Source organism: Falco rusticolus, chromosome 2 (genome assembly GCF_015220075.1).
Source record: "Falco rusticolus isolate bFalRus1 chromosome 2, bFalRus1.pri, whole genome shotgun sequence".
Taxonomy (NCBI): Eukaryota; Metazoa; Chordata; class Aves; order Falconiformes; family Falconidae; genus Falco; species Falco rusticolus.
This window is the reverse complement of record NC_051188.1, coordinates 15788322-15808268: the sequence shown is the minus strand read 5'-3', so window position 1 is coordinate 15808268 and position 19947 is coordinate 15788322. Positions and strand designations below refer to the sequence as shown.

Below are 19947 nucleotides of genomic sequence, written 5' to 3'. Positions count from 1 at the left end.
ACATGATACATCATGAATCAGTGAAATCTAACTTGAGTATCCTGCACTAAGAATAAGACTCCAGGGGTCATTTCACATCACAGACCAAAAGCATTGTTATATCCCGTTGTTAATCACTTAACAACTGGGTGAAACCCATTTACGTTTGTTTAAAGAATTGTCTATCTCCGGCATTTATGTGCACATTCTTACTGGAATTCAGTACAGTTTCAAAAAATTTTTTTGTCAGTAACTTCTAGATAACAGCCATGATGGTAGTCTATCTGAACTTGTAACTCCACATTAAGTTTATGAAGCTCCTATTATTGAAAAGAAATACAAAGAAATATGATTACAAGTAAGACATCATTAAAACAGACTGAAATATTTATCATGATTTTTATATTCAAGTAAAACATTCCATTTCAATTACAACAGGTAAGTTTTATCATTTTATTTTATTAAGTAATAGAGGCATAAGAACAACAGTTCAAAAAGGATAATGAAACTAACCGATTAAAGAAAAAGCACTGACTTTGATTTTATATTCAATATTTATGGGCAAAACAGAAGAGATTTCAGCAATTTTGAGAAAGAAATACAGCACTTTACAATCTAAAGCAACAGTTTGCTGAATAGTGCCATGTTAACTTTTACAATATCCCACAAAGATACTATGAAGGTCTATTCAAATAGAATTAATTTTATATATCTTAAAAAAATAAATGGGAATTTATAAACTGTTTTTTTTAAAAACGTTTAAGGAAAGAATCTAAAGTTTTCTTTTAATAAGAAACAACCGAGATGTTGAAATGGTTAACTTCAAGAGTTAATTTAATGCAGTTTCAAGTTACTGATTTTTTAAAAATAAAGCAGCACCACATTGGATCCACTGGTCTTGGTTTCCTCCACAAGGTACATCAATATTTGTCACCACACGATCTCTCTCCATGCTAGCGTAGACTGGTAACAATATGCATTCCTCTGGAGAATATGGACCATATGCGCTCTGCCAACAAACAAGTACTTCGTTATCACTTAAGCAGAAAATGAAGCATGAGGAAGGAATAATCTCCAGTGATACGGTATCTGAAGGTAGATCCTAAGACACAGTTTAGACACCGCATGCTTGAACAGGTAACTCTTGGCCCAGGCTACAAAGAAGACGGATTACTAACAAAGCAGACTTCAGAAAATTTGTTATATTACTCCATAACTAAGCCTCTACTTTTTCCCTCCAGTTTGTTAAACTGAAAACACAAGACACTATATAATAGGGGTGATCCTATGAACTACACACCAAAACCTTCATTCAGCTAAAACCCCCCAAAACTACATGTCGAAAGCTTCTGCAAACCAGGGGCAAGGGAAGTGCTGAACAGTTCCCAGAGAGGAGAAGTGACCTGTACCGCAGGGGCAGGCTGGAGCCCTGGGGCAGGCAGTGCTCAGCATGCCCTCCCTGCCGCACGACCCTGCTGCTCCTCCTGTGCCGCAGCCCCAGCTGCAACCTGCGTCTGGGATACTGGCAAGTGGGGTACTGCAGGAACCACGCCAAAGAAAAAAATCTTACCCCACACTTACCAGGCTACTTTATGGATTTAAACAGTGATTTCTAACGTAGGTGACTCCAAATATTAAAATTGTTCTCTGATACAGAGAAAGCTACTATACCGTACATTAGAGCCTCACAGGGTCCCCCCTTAATGCAGGATATTAAGAGGAACTCAGCATTAACCACAATTTAGTTAGACCAGGACTTAAAAAGCCCCAGTTCCCTAATACTTCCCATATACTTCTAGCACTTCAAGACATGCAATCATATGTAAAAAGCTATATTATTAGTAAACAAATAAGTAGGTTTGATGACTTTTTTATGTTTGGTTTTTTTTAATTATTGTTTTTATATGCCTTTTATACTAATACTGATCACAGTCCCAATTGGGTTTCTTTGCCCCTTCTGGAAAACAGGACATTTCCATTAAGTGCTTAAATAGGAAATTCTCAAGTTAACTTTAAGGATTCAGATTTGAACTGAGTGCTTTGAACTTCCAGCTGAATTAATTTAGTTTGTATTTTTCTACACATGTACCTTTCTACTGCACAATATTAGCAGTACTACTACTACAAATTACAATTGCATTGTAAACGCTGCTCAGGGAAGGCCCTTGGTTGGAACCATGGTTTTACCTCTCAGTCCGTATCCTGATGGGCAAGCAATGCTCTAGCCTGAGCACAGTAATCGCTCCTCTCTGTACTACAGTGTGTGCCTTGGACGTAGCTCCCTTCTAGGGCTTTGCACAGGGCATTGTCCCTATGTATGGCTATAGAACTGAGCTCAGACTCAGTCTAGACTTCTTAGAGCAGGTAATTTGGGTTTCAACCCATGATGTATTTATTGCGTGTAAATAATCTGGGGTTTGATTCAATTGATTTATTTTAAGCATGTTTTCTGTCACACTCAAAATATCCCTTTCTCTCAAGAGGAAAATGTCAGAAGATTTTCATGAAACAACAAACCAGCTCACTTGTCAGAAAGGAATTTGAAACAAAAACAGGGGTCTTTTTAATGCAAATCACATCAAATGTGAGTTAGGGAAGCTTCAATATTAGAAAATAACTGAAAACAGGAAAAAGGGAACATGCAAACAATAACTGTTTCAAGCACTTTGCCTTGTAATATCAAGTGTAAGCCATTTCTGAAGAATTTTGTTGTTCCTTTTGAAAATCAGCTTCCCATGTCTTTTGACCATCAGTGTTTAAATCCTTGCAGAAGGCCTGTGCACTCTACAAGTTGTATAGAACAACTTAATAATCACAAGTATGTCATCAGAACTCAGCTGTTCTCAGAAGGATTATATTTATTATCCCTTGGTTAACCCTACTGAAGAAGACAAAATGCTGGCCAATCTGTAAGGGAACTGTCAGTCAGAGAATTTAAGTTTTGCCAAAGCTGAGAGGCCAAAAGTTGGCCAGTTTGCTTTCAAGGACCTCTTTTTACACCTTTTTGGGTCAAATTAGCTGTTCTCACATCTTTCCCAACCCCACTGATGCTTTAAGGAATCACATTATTTCAGGGTTAAAACCATTCTGTGGAAGTCTTTTTGAACCACAAATCCTTATGTCCTTGGCTTGCGTACAGTCCAAAAACTCTCTTTGCCTAGACTGCCTCACACACAGCTCCACCCCCCTTAGTGACATCCTTCACAGCTTGGGATCTATCAGTGGATCAAAACTGTAAAGGATCTTCACAGGTTAATGAGAATAAGCATCATGTTAGTAGCTCAAAATACTCCAATTTGAGCACTGCAGCATTTTGAGGGGGTTCTCAGAGAAATCCTACATTTTTTGGGTTGGCTTCCCGCTGCACGCACACACAGACTCATAGACAGACAGACAGACACACACACAAGAATTCATTTTATTTTACTTTGGTTGAAAATGACGTCAAAGCATTGCATTATAAATATACAGATTTTTGCTCACTAGATTTCCTAAGAGATATTTGTGGGGAAAAGAAAACAAATTAAAAACCTGAGAATCATAAGATAATATGTTCTACTTGATGCACTCTTCTCCTAAGGAGAGGAGAATGAGATAAGGGAAGTGCATAATGTCCCGACTCTGCCTTGCTTTCTGAGTACAGCGTTTGATTTTGGTCAATTTTTACAGTGAAGCTCATAGCAAAACAACTTAAGAGCAGAAAAATTCAGAAATGCTCTCCTTAGAGATACTATATATTTTAAATCGGGGCAGCTGACAAGTTTTAGTTTGCATTTGAAAATAATTATATTTTTTCCAACACAAAGATTTCAGTTGCTATTCATTTCGAATATGAAGTTAATTGGAAGAAGTTTAATTCCCTGATCATTGAACTATCTCACTTCTATGTTTTATAAAGCTCTCTGCTGATGTCACATATAACTTGCCAATCTTACCTTTGAAATGTAAAGAACATAGACTCATTCAGAAAAAACACTTAAGAATCTGTTTTGTCTCTAACACATGATGAATGTTTTTCAGGGCAAAGAGAGGATTACTTAGCAGTCCTGATTTTCAGTGTGTGTAAGATAAGCATTTGGTGCTACCATGTAAAACTGTGTATATTACCATCCTTCCCCACCCACCACTGAGTCTATATATTAAAGATGTTTGGCAATTCAGTGTTTATCGCATGCATCACTTTTCAAGTAAACTAGAAATTATTTCTCTGAACAAAACAAATCTTGTAAAATACTAAAGAGCTGGAAAAAAAATCTCACTGGTCAACTTTGTAATACATTTTGCAGTGGTTTGGTGGTGGGGTTTATTTATTTATTTATTTGCAGTATTTTCTTAACTATCAAAGCTGGGAGCAGTAGTACAGATGCCAGCTAGTATTTACTTGAGTGTTCAAAGCCTTAATCTTGACCACTATACTCCTAATGCTGCACTATAATATAATGCTATACTTCCAGTGCTACAAATAAAAATGGGGGGGGGGGGGGGGGGGGGGGAAGAGTGATACAGTAGTGTGTTAGCAATCCTTGCACAACATCTATCACAATATACCACAGATCTCATGATTGCCATAATTTATTATAACAAATAAACTCAATTCTAACTGAAATTTCAACTACTTGGGTCCAGTGAATGTTTTAACATTCTTCGAACCAAATCTAGCCTTCTCAAAAGAACTCTGCAGAGTTCTCTACGTTGCCAAATCACAAACTCCTCCAGTTAATAAATTCATTTTCTTGATGAGTTAATGTCTACAGGACAGGATAAAAGGTGACATTATTTTTCATTTTTTATAAACCGATAATTTGAGATTTATTGTGATAAAGAAGTGGGAAAAACTGCATCCACACCTGTTTCTCATTGTCTACATTTACATTTGATTTTTGGTGTAAAATCTGTATGTGGGGGGGTTTCTCACCTGTCTGTCCCAGAGTTAGAGGTCTAGGCTTTCTCTAGAGCCACATCTAGACAGACATTTATCCCAGTTAACCTTATGATGGGGTGGACTTCCTGAGATGCCTATCTTTTACTGAGACCAAAGAAGGAGCTAAGGCAACTAAGTCATACCAGGTAAAACTTTTAGACAGCTAAATTTAGATGAGATGAACTCTACCATAACCTTTCTTTTAGCTATAAGACTGTAAGCATATGAATTTGTAATTCATACACACTCTTGGATAAGTTCTATGCAACTTTTTCCTTTATTTTTCAGAGATTGCTATTATAATTTGAGAGAAGCAGTAAGAACTTGTACTGTTCAGATTACTTCACTTTCATCTTACATAGTTCTGCAAGCATTGGCATTTTTTTAAATTAGTGTAAGTAGGGGAAAGGCCTCCTTTGTGTACAGATCACATTATGTTTGCTATCCTTTTATTGCTGTTGCATTTAAATTTAATGTTTAAAATGCGAAAAAAATATATTCTAGGAAGAAACTCCCAAACTCATGTATATATTTACTAAATAAACTTTTGAAAATACGTTAATGTTTTTTAAAAGACAGGGAAGGAAAAGTATGAGTGAAATAAAGCCCTTGTTTTAATCTAAACAATAGTAGCTAACAAATATTGAGAAAATGATAGTAAGTTTGTTTTGCATAAAAGTAGTAACTGCTTTTCCTATTAAAGACAGGGGTTTTTATTTTGAAATGAGGAGGAAAACAGGTCAGCAATATCATACTGAAATGCTACTACACAGAAAAAAGCAAATTAAGGGTCTTGAAAGTTTAGGGCTTTTAATAATTTAGTACCTGTGGAATCCAGGCCATGTAACAAGGGAGAACAGATGACACACTGGGAGAATCATGCAGATTTTCTGAAAGTCGATTTCCATCAAAACTGCAACCTTCCAGTTGTAAGCCACTGATCTGCCATGGAAATATAAAATATTCAAACATATATAACAGACTTGAAATGTCAGTAATGATTACACTATGCTTTAATAAACACTGATCCTTTTACTGTGACCAAATTTTAGAAGAACAGGAAACTAATTATTGTAATGTTCTGTGTGAGAATAGGAAACATGATTTAAAAGCAAGATCTGGACCATGATTCAATGTGAACTTCCTCTGATTTGGATTCACATTATTTTAACTGTTAGAGAAAAATACCTGTAAATGTCATCATTTATGAAACTGCAGTTGCCTGGCATTAGACTAATGGAAATACAATAGCAACAGCCAAGTACACAATCATTACAATGTCAGAAGAGAACAATCACTGAAATAAGCATGACTTTCTGCTTGGAAGTCTCAGCACAGCTTTCAAAGAATGGAATGCACAATTACACAGCTTCTGCAGTGGCAAACAAAATATATTGAAATAATACGAAAGAAGATTTTATTTAACATAACTCAAGACTTCTTACCTAAACTATTGTTTGGAAACATTAAATAAGAATCCCATATGCTTCTATATGTAACTACACAATGCTTATATGTAACGTGGTTTAAGTGCTTTTTTTTTTTTAATTAAGTACTTTCAGCCTCAGAAATCAACATTCCTTTTTTTTCTTCACTGAAGATCTGCATATATTAATGACAATGATATCTGTTCTGGATTTCTTCCAAGTAAAATTTTCAGTATCTGTTGATCATTTTATTTTCCCAGTACAAATAATTATAGTTTGCCAGTATAAATAATAATAACGATAATAATAGTCAGTTTGGCCTGCTGCAGTGAGAACTTCAATTTCAGCAATAATAAAACTGAACTCAGTAATAACTTTCATGCACCTTTTCAAAAGGCTAAATCTTAAGCTGGAGAAGATGTCTAACAAGTTACAATCTGCAAGTCATGTGCCTATTATATTATCATACTAAAGCCCTGAATTAAACACCTAATAACAACCTAGGCTTTCGCCAAACACAATGTTCATAAAGCAGCACTGGAACTAGGAAATGCAATGCTGTTGGAAACTGGATGAGTGACCACAAAACCAAAATGGAGAAAAGTACCATTTTCGAATACATTATCTCTTGCAAGAAATTTCTAAAAGTGTACTAAATTTTAAAAAGTGGTTAAAGTATGATGTTACAATGAAGACTGGTATCACAGAAGATGTAATGGAAATAAATTGTTCTAGGTAATTACAGTATTCTAAAATTATTTATTTGACAAGAAAAGTTGCAATTAAGCAGTAACACAAGGGAGGTTACTGTCATGCTCGAAAAGCAATGCTTTCTTCCAAAGTGTTGAGGTCTTTTTGTTAATACTCTACTAACTGTACAGTAGCTAAGTTTACATTTTGCATTTTTATTAACTAATTATTCCTTTGATTGTAGGCAGGCATTGCAATCTTCAAAAATTTGCTTCTCTGAAGTCATATTTCTGTTCTTACCCTGAGCTGAGGACTCTTAAAATGTGCAAGATGCGTATATACGTATCCTAACATGAAAAAAAGGTTATAAAAGATTGCATTTTAAAAAGCTACAGAAAACAGCTGTGTTTCTCCTTGAACAGACAATGACCAGAGAAGTGGCAACATTCTTCAAAGCAATATGTGCTCCATACAGACTAGGACTCACAGTAGAGCCTCCAAAACTGTGGATAACCTGAACCAAAACAACCTGAAATGGAAAGCTTAGAGTGGTATAACTTTAACTTCCACAAATTTTTATAACAAGGCCTCAGTGAAATGAATAGATTAAATTTTTCAGACTTTTGATTTGGAACTGCAAAAACTTTTTTTCTGCTTCAACCTCTTGTCAAAAGCTTAAGGTCTTTTCCTCATTATGAAAGTGTGACACTCCTCTCCCTACTCCTATTCCTTCTCCTGCCAAGTTTATTGTGATCTTTCCTTTAAATCTTCCCTAAGATTTTCAGGTCTGTTGCTTTTCAGGTACAGTGTTGACATTTGATATTTTATAGTGTTTCTTTTCAAACTCAAAATCTCTCCACATAGAGATATCTTGGAAAAAGATGGCTTTATCTAGTAAAAGAGAAGTTTGTGTGCCAGTCTTTAATGACAGCCTATACATATTCCAGTGCCACTTCTTCTGTCTTGCAAGAACAAAGAATATGAAGAAAAAAAATCATAAAAGGAACAAAGTCTTAATAATGATTATACTGAGGCTTCCCCACACACTCCTTCCTACTGCTCTCTGTTGTTAACATTGATACTTAAGACCTCAATTTATTATGTGCACAGGTCCTATATTACACTTTACCTCACTACACTTTTGATTGAATGCTTTCAAAGCTCTTACTTATCCCTATCACACAAATATTAGAAAGATTAATCTCATGTTCTTCTTTCTGCCCTTCCTGCACTCCACAGGGATTTTGCTATGGAGTTTAGTTTGATAAATATGAGAGTTTGGCAAACTTATTAAGGGAAGACTGGTCTGATGAAAAGGTTTTAAATTTTATTGTTAGGGTGTTCAAAGGCCATCTTGAACATCTCTAAAAGAAGTGGGTTGCTATTGAAAAACCTCTTTTTCCTGCACCCACATTTCTTCTTTTGATAATGGTAGTTCCTTTGACATTATAGTTATGTAAAATAAGAACATCTGATCTTCTGGAAAACTTCAACCAATCACAGAAACTCCTTTAAAGATGAAGACCAAAATTTTTACTTTGATCCAGTATTAAAAGACACTGAAAAAAATAAAACACCAGAACAATGTACTTTCAGATACTGCTTGGCTGAGTACTCCCACAGCCATGTTCTCATTTCTCTGACAAACAGTGTGAAGAAATTACAACTAATACGAAGGCCACGGATTTCACAGTATCTATAATTAGCATGCATAGCATTTTTGCAACTCAGCTCAGACTAATGGCTGGAGTTAACCATGATATTTAGAAGTTTAATTCTTACAAGGTGTTTGGCATTTTGCAACTATTGTAATAGTTTAATTTCAAAAAAGCTATTGTTACACATTACAGATTATGTTTCTTTAAAATATATTTGTAGAAAGTGTGCTGACACCATGGTCCAAAGCATCTCTGTTTCCAAAATTTCAAATTCTCTGCAATTAATTTTTCCTTACTATTTAATGTCATAATTTCCCATGATATTATATAAACTATAGCAGACTTCAGGAAGTCATATTTTCACTTCATTACCTCAACAGGCCTCCCCCATTTATTTCTTTATATTTCATGATGGAAGTATATTGTAAAAAAAGACCTCTTAGGATGCCTTATAATAGTATTTCTGTCAATTGCTGAGAGCATATCAATGTTGATATTATGTATTTGAATACAGTCATGCGATAAATTTTTGTTTTTCACTATTTATATTAAGCTCTACCAAAGCTCATAGCACTTACTACCCAGAAAGTTTCTTGCCATGTCTGTTCCTTTCTTTCACTCTTTTCTACAATAACCGAAAATGGCACATGAAGAGGAATGACTACCTGCTTTTGTACTAAAGTACAATCAGTGCACAAAGCAAAGAGTTCTATGTGCATATCAGTATGTGATTATACTGCAACAGCCATACATTTTCAGTACCTTTCACTAAAGCAATCTGAAGCTGTATTAAAGAAGGTGTAATTTTATACAGACTGATTCTAAATTAAATATTCATCGCATCAGCCTAGGAGAGACCTACTTCACATCATATAACTAAACTATCACCTGAATTAACACCGATAATTTAACATTGGATTTGATAACCCACCCAGATTAAGGTATATTGTTGGCCTGATTGAGAGCTCCTCTGCCTACTTTGTAGTTACCTTGACAGTTCTAGCATTTCGTACTTCTGATTTACAGATGATCACGGGGTATATTATTTGAAATTTTTGGCACACAGATCATTCCAACTGTCTACAATTGCTGAAGCATGATGCCATTTTTTAAAAATACAGGAAGACTGAAAAAGCATTTTCATCATACAGATCATAATGAGATTTTCACCTTCTTTTTCTTATCAGAACAAATTCTAAGCCAGGAAAAACTTCTAAAATTAAAGGTAAGAAAAAAAAATCTCAAAGAACATGTCTTCAAAACAGTCACTAACTGATAGTGTAACTAAGAAAGTTATAAAGTATGTGGTGAATCTTAGGTGTAAATTTAATGTTCATACATATTCCTAATTGTTCCAATCCTTCAATAAAGATATTCCATTTGAATAATTAAATATCCATTGATTCAGGGACTTGAGGACAACTCTGCCATATCCAAAAAAAGTGTCTCCCAATCATGTGAGTACAGAATCCAGTCTCTCAGTGGAAATAGTCACACAAAGTGAAATAGCACCATTAGCATAAATTCAGATAGATAAACATCAGAATACCATGATCTGGTTCTTGCAGGGGATGTGAGAAATCCAATTTTAAACCTGTAGTCTGAATCATGTGAAGAAGGACTATGCAGTATCAACAAATCAAATCTTCTGAAAAAAATAAATCACATTTACCACTTCTACCAATTATTTTATCACAAATTGATAGTTTGAAGATCTATCTTATGTAAGAAGAGGGTGACTTAGCAAAGAGAAATGGATGCAGGTTCATGCCACTTTGATAATATAATCTGAAAACTGGAAGTCGCCAAGGAGGGGAAAACAGTGGGATTGGGTATATCTCAGTGTATATTATAGACAAAGATGTATGATCGGGTAGGTTCTAAGCTGAAACATGATATATCATAATGAAAAGAAAATTTCCAAGGGAACTCAAAAACCTGTGACATACAGAAGTTATGTCTATGCATATATACTATTAAATAAATACATCAATAGATGCATACACAATAGGATGCCAAGAAACATTTTACATTTTTTTTTATTTATCATATTCTGCACACATCTGAAATGGAAACGGTTCTACTTTCATTTATGAACTGAATTTTTAAATGGGAAAAAATTCTTAGTAGCCTTATCTGTAGACAGAAGTATATTCAGCGAGGAAGTTACAGTTAAGCATAAGGCTGAGATACACGTCACACCTGTAGTGGCCCAGTTCACTGAGGATTGTATGTACTTAACTGGATTACGTGTAACCTATGCCAGCAAAAGCAGACTTTTTTGCTACCACTTTCCACCTTTGTTTTACAACATCCTGTAGTGATCATACTTTGTTTTCTTCTATTTTACTCCTATGTAAGATTTTCTGTTCATGGATTAGACTTTCTATAAAAGAGATCTTCTTATAAGCACTGGTGCTTTTACACAATGATGACATAATCCTTAAGCAAGTATATAACTGGTGTTCTTCATAATAGCACTATATAATCTTAACATATTACTTGCATATATTCTGGAAAATCTTTAAATAACTCTTTCCCTGAGCCCTACAGCTCCACGACACCTGTTTATTTAAACTTCCAAAATGTGAGAGGTTTTAAAAAAAACAAAACCTTTTCCCTTTGGGTAATTGAGCAAAACTACTATGGCAGGACCATACCAATTGTAGATTTCCTCCCGTCAGTGGAGAAAGACAGATAACTCCTGAAAGCTGCTTAATGATGATTAGATGTTGAAATTAAATGAATAAGTATGTAAAGATGTTGTAACCTCTCATGAAAACTGTATAAATTACCTGACTTTTTCACTGAAAACTTCAGAGCTAGTTTGCCTGGTGCAAACCAGCTAGCTCCCCAATGTTGCACAAAATAAATACCTTTGCTGCTTAAAGCCAACCATTGGTCTCTGAGCAGTTACTTTGTGCCCTTTTGGCATCATTAACTCATTTTTACTCATTTAAGATCTGAATTGGTGCATGCCTTTCTTCATTGACAAAATGAGGCTGGTAAACTCCAGTTTCTAATTTGGGTATCTGAAGTCAAGTGGGATAAAACAGGGTCTCAGCTATCTCACCACAGAATGTGTTTAAGGAGTTATCTATTCTGCTGATTGATTTTTTTTTTGAGACCCCTCTCAAAAGAGCTTTTCATTCTATAAGATTAGCCTGAATTCTTGAAACTGAACATACAATATTAACCTTACCAGTATTAAAATTCATATTGTTCATGTGAACCAAGCTTAACGTGAAATCCAGAGGATCTTTATCAAACAAGACATATTTTAGACGATGATTTTTCTGAATCACTGACATTTTTATGCTCTAGTTACAGTCCATGTGGTATTTAGCTTTACTAATGTGAAAGTTTCTCCCCCGTTCTCCATGAGCATGAGGAAGGAATCATGGAAAGGAATATAAATATTCAGCATGGCAAAGCATTCTACAGCCTTTCTGTACATCAAAGATTTAAAGGAGCAGGGAAGATGCTGATGAATACTTACTAATGCAGAATCACTGAATATTGTTTTTACTGAGGAAAGGATAATATTCAAATCAGGTGAGTAAACTTGTCAGGATTCTCACCTTTTGTTAAAAACAACCACTCACCTAACTGCTTCTACTACTCCTGTGGCAGAGAATAAATATGCTTTTCAAACAAAATTGTCCTTTTATTTTTGATTCCTCTTGGAACATAGGACTCATTCTTGTGAAGTAATAGAGAATATGTTAACCTTTTGGCCTACATATAACAGCGAGTGCTAACTAATATTACCAAAAATTACCACATAAATTTGCACATAACAAAGAATTGTAAGTTTCAATACCCCTAACTGGAGTGTTGTTATAAAACTCTTTCCTCTAATAACCCTTTGTTTCTTTAGTTTCCAAGCAGCTATTTCAGTCTAGCAACTGTAAAATATTGTAATATTTTTTAGCACATGACAGTACCTACATGATTGTATTCATGCATGAAGTTCAGGTATTTCACATTAACTTCTGACATTTTTCAAAGACAGTAGGACGGTTTTGAAGAAGTCCAGGCTTCTAGGATCTGCAGCTGATAGTTAGCCTGCTAGAATGACTGGTTTGAGATGTGAAACTCAATTTTGGCTCACTGCTATGAACATAGAATTCTTGGCTGAATTTGGAAGCTCAGAACATATGATTTACAGGCTCCAAGGTTTTTATCATATCTCAGGTTTAACCCAGGGAATCAAAGTGCCCTGAAAGTCCCTTGGTTTATTTATCTCCAGGTTCTAGACTCCCATCTGCTTGTCGTTAAATGAAGTAGGCAACCATTACTCTTATTTAAATATAAAGATTGAATAATTTTTTAAATATATTCTCTAGCTCCAACATGAATTAATTCAACAAAGTTCAAAAGACTGTATTGTGTAAAGGTCAGATTGGATTATTACAGTTCTCTTGTCTGGCTTTACAATCTATTAATATTTTAGAAATATGAATTCTTACACATTCTCTATTAATAATTTTAGATAGTGTCAGCAGCCAACCCAGAACCCTAGTAAATCCCACAGCCTTGTGTCTGCCTGCGTTATCAGCCTAGAGAAGGTGCCATGCCACTTGCTTTCCCGTTTCTAGGCTGGCAATCTTTCTGCTTTAGCTGCACATCAGTATACAGTTGCATGGGGAGTGCCCTGCATTATTCACCCGTGTTTCTCTAAGAATGCAGTCTTAAGTGCCACGCTCTGTGCTGAGCACAGCGCTGTGAGCTGTGCGGTATCATCATGGGACCAACGTACCTGTTGAAAGGCATAAGCATAGAGAACTTACTTTGCGAATTCCCTACAAAATTAAGTATGAAAAGGCTGCAAAGAGATCTGGATTCAGCCAAAGTGACAGTGCCAACTGAAATGTTAAGAAGCTAAACTAAACCATTTGAAGATTTATTTCTACTTTGCTGTCTAAGCACTCATTAGTTACTTTATGGCTGCTGGCTGTAGCCCTAAGTGCCTATTAAAAAATTGTTAGGTCTTTAGCATATCAAAAGCTAGTCATAGTATAGTTTACTTTGGCTTGCTTACTTGTTAGAAGTCTCTTTTCAGAGAGAAATTTTCTCACAAATACTAACACATGGCATTAGACTTACAGATTTACATGTGTATTTCTTCTTGCTACACGCCACAAGTCTTTCTGAACTACTTTCTGGACAACAGTTAGGTATTAACTAATCAAATTGCAGCTTCACTTTTTATCTAAGAGGTGGTTGAAGAGAATGGAGCAAGAATAATTTATATAAGCACTATGACTAGGGAGGGGTAAAAAGATAACTGCTTTCCTTCTCCCATTTCTGTGCAATTTTTGCACTATTGTTTTTGTAGCTATATACCATTAATCAGCCTTTATATCTCATGTACGCCGATGTATTTATAGCTCAGTTTTCCATAATGCTTATGGACAGATGACTTGGACTGTACTTATAAAACGTCCTCGTAAGATTCTAGTAAAACATCCTAGTAAAATACCTTAACTTGGAGTTTGCCTTCCTCTATTCGCCCTTTCCATGATGCTGTAAATTTAAGGCTGTCCACTGAACAGCTCATTACTCTGCAAGGGAAACATACACACAGTCTATCTTAGAGACATATAACAGTAGGAAATGAAAAACAAAACCAAAGCCAATGTATTTTCAATGTGCACCATATCATACTAAGTCTTACTTTGAAGAAGTATAAATTTTAAATTTCATCTATTAAAAAAATAATCATCAGCATTTAAACAAGTAACTCACAGCTATTCTACTTCAGTGCAAGTAATAAAAATGAGATGACTAATGACAGCAATTGACATAATTTGTCAAATCTGTGTCCTGAAAATGAAATAACCATCTTCATGAATAGGGAACAATGGCATATTAGCACAAATAGGTAGATTATTTTTCTCTCACCTTGCAGTCTCCTGGCGTAAGGCATTGAGAAATGTGTCTGGATGAAATAGCTCTGAAAGGTCAAGGGTGTCTGACAACAGTTTCTGTTTTTCAGCTTTTTCTACCCAGTTCTAAAAGAGGAAAAAAAAAAAAAAAAAAAAAAAAAAAAAAGAAGAAGAAGAAGAAATAAACCAACCAAAGAATCTTGGAGTTCTTGCCTGATTTTTCAACATTTTGAGATAATGTGGGTTTTTTAATTATTATGATTAATGAAAAAAAATGTTTGTGTAAATATACTGTAAAAGATTAATATTAATTTCAACTATTTCAAACTGGTCAACAGAAAATAAACACCATATAAAAGTATAAAAAACCCGAGCAGTTTGTGTGTAATGTGACGCGTCCATCCTAAATAAACATCTGTTCCATTCTTTGTACGGTGCAGCTCACTTTGTACCATGGAACTTTTATCAAGTTTCTAACATTCTGTTGCAACGGTTTCCTTTACTAACAGGAAAGTTTATGTTTTCCATCAAAACGGTTGTCATTACTGTCTTTGCTTTACCAAGTTCAGGCAAATAACTGCATTCCTTCTGAGTATGTTTTAAGATCATTCTTTTATGTAACCTGCATATTAAATTCATGAAACACTTGACTTTCAATCTGCAGTAAGAGTTTTTATAAGTACTTATCAACAATTGTTTTTTTTAAAATACCTCTTAGTATTACGTTGATGCTGTCATTTTTAGTGCATTAGTTTGAGACCTGAATTCACAGAATTTCTGATAAAAACTGGCCTCTGTTATATTTGGTAATAAATGAAACTAAGAGGTTGGGAGAATAGCCGGCCTCAATTATCCTCACAGAACACATGCCCCAACCTACTTCTTACACCTTGTCTTACATGTAGCTATGAAGCCTGTTACTAGGAGTAGCAAGCTTGGACTTTCCTATCAACACAACACATTATGTGCCAACATGAGAAGTGAGACACACCTTGCACCATGTGTCTTAAGTAATGAAATCTGAGTTTGATACTCAAAAACACTAACAAACTCAGACTAAGGAATTTATTATTTTCCAGCAAGTTATTTAGGTAACTGAGTGGTTATGTGACAGTTCACACTTAGAACCCTTTGTTTTGAAACTTTCATACTGCACTTCTGTGGTAAAATTTCTTTACACGGTATAGTCACAATCTTGACTATGGTACTGTCTTATAAACATTAAATTACTGTACAACCTACTTTATAAGTAGTTGCAAAGCATATGCTTCTGCACAGAAAGATTAGCATTAAATACTACACCAGAAAATAATCAGAGACTAAGATTCTACAAGCTATCACTAAACAGAGAAAGACAAATCATGCTCCTTTCTAAATACCAACTACTAGAAGAATATTAAATTACTCTAGTCACGGAATAAAAAACCTTGGAAGCTACACTCTCATTAAACAAAGCACCTGCCAGACATCCATATCTGTTTAAAAAGTACTTTACTGTATTCTTTGAACTGCTGACAGAGCAATAATTCCATAAGAAGCATCTTGAAAGTGACAAAATTATCCAAGATACAAGCAATTACCACTCAGTTTATTTTATTTCATCTGTGTGTCAGACATATCTCCACAATGTTTCCACCATGTTCAAACATTTAATGGGTGACCTTTCTATCTGCCACATCACTGATTATGAGCCCTCAACCCAAATGATTATGAATCAGTTAGGAGATCTTTGCTTTCCATTTTCATTAGGAAAATGTACATAGTTAATGACTCTTGTCTGCATGATTCTTTCAATGATTTTATGTAACAATCTCTTTTATCATATAGCAGTAACTGCATCCTGGTTAGGACAGATTTTATAAATTATTTTGTGTAATAAAAGTAGACACAATCATTTCAACTTGTATTTAATGTAATTATTCCATTGCTGTCATCAAATAAACTTTTAATGTAGCTGCTAAAGAGAAACACTGTCAGGAACACAGATGCTTATATTCCACCCAATTAAAAGACCAGTATGGGTGATACTAATTCTGAACTCATATAGTTAAGCAGCACTAAGAAATACACAATAACAAAAACTGTCATTAGATCACAGAAGCAAAGTTTGTAATTGCTTGCACTGCTCTACATCAAGCTGAAGACATAGCTCATTCACAACTGTTTAATAAATACTTTCAGAAATAAATGCAATAAAAATGATCATAAAACGTATTTTACAACAGAAGTGTAAAAACTATTATTATGCTTATTCTCTTTTTCATCTTATATGATGCAAGTCAGTGAAGCACTCTCTCAAAAGACGAGACCACTCTATTAACTGGATCATTTGTCACTAGTACATTCACTGCCACTGCCATAATGCTTGGAAGAGATCAGATCTTGAAGGGAAGGAAGTTTAAGGTAAGCTGTAGAAAGATGGGAGTGAGGTTTCTTGAAGAAATTTCTGGAAAAATTGAAGAAAATTTCTGGAGAATTGAAGAAATTTTCTAGAGAAATCCTGTAACAGATTAGCTATAATATCTTCATTTTCCTCCCCTATCCCAACTCCAGTAACATACAATGACTTCATTTGTCAAAGTGATGCAAAGTTGTTTTACTACTTACTGATCTTGGATGGCCAAAGCCATCACCAACTCAATAGAAAACTTTATCTTTCCTGCCTGGCAGGCCAAAATAATCCATGCATTTGTCACTTGCCAGCTGGATTACAGTGAGAAGACAACCATCAGCTCCAGGATGGTATAAAATCTACCTACTTGTCTCTTCGTGGCTCAGGCCAACACCCACGCTTTCCCAACTGTTGCCTCCCTCCTACCCCCCATAACATGGTCTTTAACATGCTTCCTGCAATTAGGATTGATTTTTCTTCTCCAAAACAGCTAATAGTCAAGATCTAAACTCGCTAAAAGCAGCTTTCAGTGTATGAATTAATGACACAGCTTTAGTTAGATATGGCAGTTATAACAACTGGGAAAACACATATGAAAGCTGAAATGGTGTATGACATTAAAAAAAAAAAATCACACTATATCAATAATTTATATTATACCAATAATGTAGTCTACAAGTCCAAATACCCTAACCCAGAAAAGATTAATATTACAAAATAAAATTAAAAATTACTCATACACTCTTTGTAACTTTAGTTCAATATTTCAATATTTCCTGAATCTTTCTTATTACAATGAAACTAGAAATCTAAGTTTGAACTATCCATGACAGATTAATTTAGCATATGATGATTATATAATATCAAAACCTATCAGCAATATCCAAAATGCTTGCAAAGCAATTCCTAGCAGGATATTTCAAAACTTCAATTAATGTCAGGTTTTGTTTGGTATAATAAAAGGATTTTTTTCTATTACAAAAATAAATCTCTAAGTGCAGTCTCAGGTGGTTCAAATACTGTTTTTTCATGTATCTTAACATCCAAGAAGCATCTATTCCGTTTTCAGAAAAAAGCCTTCCTTATTTTCTATAACCCCAAAGCAAACTAAGCACCTTGTATTGAACTGTGGAAGGAATAAAGAGGCTGCCAGATTTTCTCATTACCATTTATACAACTTTAGGATCACAGAACCCCTCTAGAATGAAGCAAGTACTTTTCCTTCACATGTTTTAATTAATTCCAAATGTATTCTCTTCTACTGTGTTTTTCTGATGGTGTGGTCCCAGAAGAGAACTTATAATCGAAAGAGAAAATCATATAAATCACTACAGAAGTGATTTCATTTCTGTGCCTAGATGGAATATTGTATTCAGTGATATATGAATATGCATAGCCAGAAACCATAGAGTACAATTCTGGTTTTCCACTAGCTTTAGAGGGATTCAAAGTTACCAGGGAAAAAAAAAATAAAGGCAGGACATAGGATAAGTCTGAGAGCAAATGATGGTAAGTAGCACTGCTAGGGAGTAAGCATTTAGTTAACCAGATTTCAGATCAAGCAAAAGTCAATCAAGCAGTTATGCTAAAGTCCTATTTCCCTCACAGTGCAGCAGCTGTTCCATAGGTCTGCTCCTAAGTCTCAGCATTCAGTGGTAAATGCCAGCAGGAGTAATAGTATTGCTCTCCAAAGAAATGAAATAGAGGTAGTTTTTTTCTGGGACTGAGCACAGAGGGGGTAACTTGTAGCTTCTAAGGAGCAACTGGTGTACAACAACTCTCTCGTGGTAATTTTTTTTTTTGTATGTGAAACCCTTGAGCTATTATTCTTTAGCTAGTTTATCCTTTATTAAATGAACATGTGAATACTGCAGTATTTCAGGTATATGATAAAGTGTTGGCACATACTATCTGTCAAATGGTAAACCACACAGTAATTCAATTTTGAGTCTTATTTTTGTTTTAAAATGTCTCCCCCTGCCCCAGCATGCAGACCAAAACTGCTGGTTAGTGCTTTAAATAAAACAGTATTATTTATTTCTTTCAGTTTGAAATGCCTCAGAAACACTCATTTATTCAGGAAGTCTGAATACTAACACAATAGCACGGTGTTGGAGCATAAAAATTCCGAGCCCATTAGCATAAACATGCTAGCTAACAATGTGCCAGAAGCAGAAGTGCAGTAAGGAATAGCTGAAGGAAGCATTAGCAAATGTGATCTAATTCCAGTTACTGTATTAATTTATTTTTAACAAAACAGGAACTTAACTTTCCATGTTTTGCTGTTTCCTACATTTAATAAGGACACCAGAATGATACTACTGCATAAGAACTGTAACATCATACTGACAAGTTCATGATTGATGTATGCCAAAAATAACCTACTGTCAGATATCTCTTACATGATCACTAAACACAGATTCTAGTTAGACAATACCCTTATGCTTCATGCCTTCTAGACTTTTCTTTCTGCACAACTAAATACAGACACTAGGTGCTAGATTGCATTTGCAGTCATGCAGCATATAACTGGGCAAGGAGGTATAAGAGCTGGTAGAACCAGAAACTACAAAATATGCAGAGCAAAGGGGACAAACGTTCAAAGATACTTCAGTGTCCTCTTCTTCTGAAAGAGATTATGGTCCTGCTTCCCACCTCCACTGGTAAAAAGTTGCAGGGGAGGGAAAAGAGTGATATGTAATATTCATTTGCAGGTAATGGACAAGACTGACTGCTGTATCCTTGGATAAAGGCAGGGCTACATCAGGCATAATTCCTTTGCAGAGCTCTGGAGCAGGGATGCTGAATTCTATGTTGTGATGATGGTGTGACTAAACAAGGGTACAGAATACTCACTATATTAGGCACTAGTAACGATGGGGTGCACTGCAGTAATTTGTTTTATAGTACCAGCTTGAAGGCTACGTTACAATAAGGAGAGCCAACAGAAAACTGCTGTGGTTCATTTTCTCTGGTCAACATCCAATGA

The 19947-nt window shown here is 35.0% G+C and overlaps 1 protein-coding gene across 2 annotated transcripts in view; it reads right to left on the bottom strand.

Moving 5' to 3' along the window:
* Positions 1-418: 418 nt before the first annotated feature.
* Positions 419-19947, bottom strand: part of DYNC2H1 (dynein cytoplasmic 2 heavy chain 1) — a 176490-nt gene continuing 156961 nt past the window's right edge. For both annotated transcript variants that reach the window (XM_037375820.1, XM_037375819.1), the window contains exons 86-89: positions 14583-14692; positions 14161-14242; positions 5726-5842; positions 419-988 (exon numbers count right to left, since the gene is read on the bottom strand). In XM_037375820.1, coding sequence (XP_037231717.1) covers positions 830-988; positions 5726-5842; positions 14161-14242; positions 14583-14692 — 468 coding nt within the window. In that variant the 3' untranslated portion in view covers positions 419-829. The remainder of the gene's footprint in view (positions 989-5725; positions 5843-14160; positions 14243-14582; positions 14693-19947) is intronic.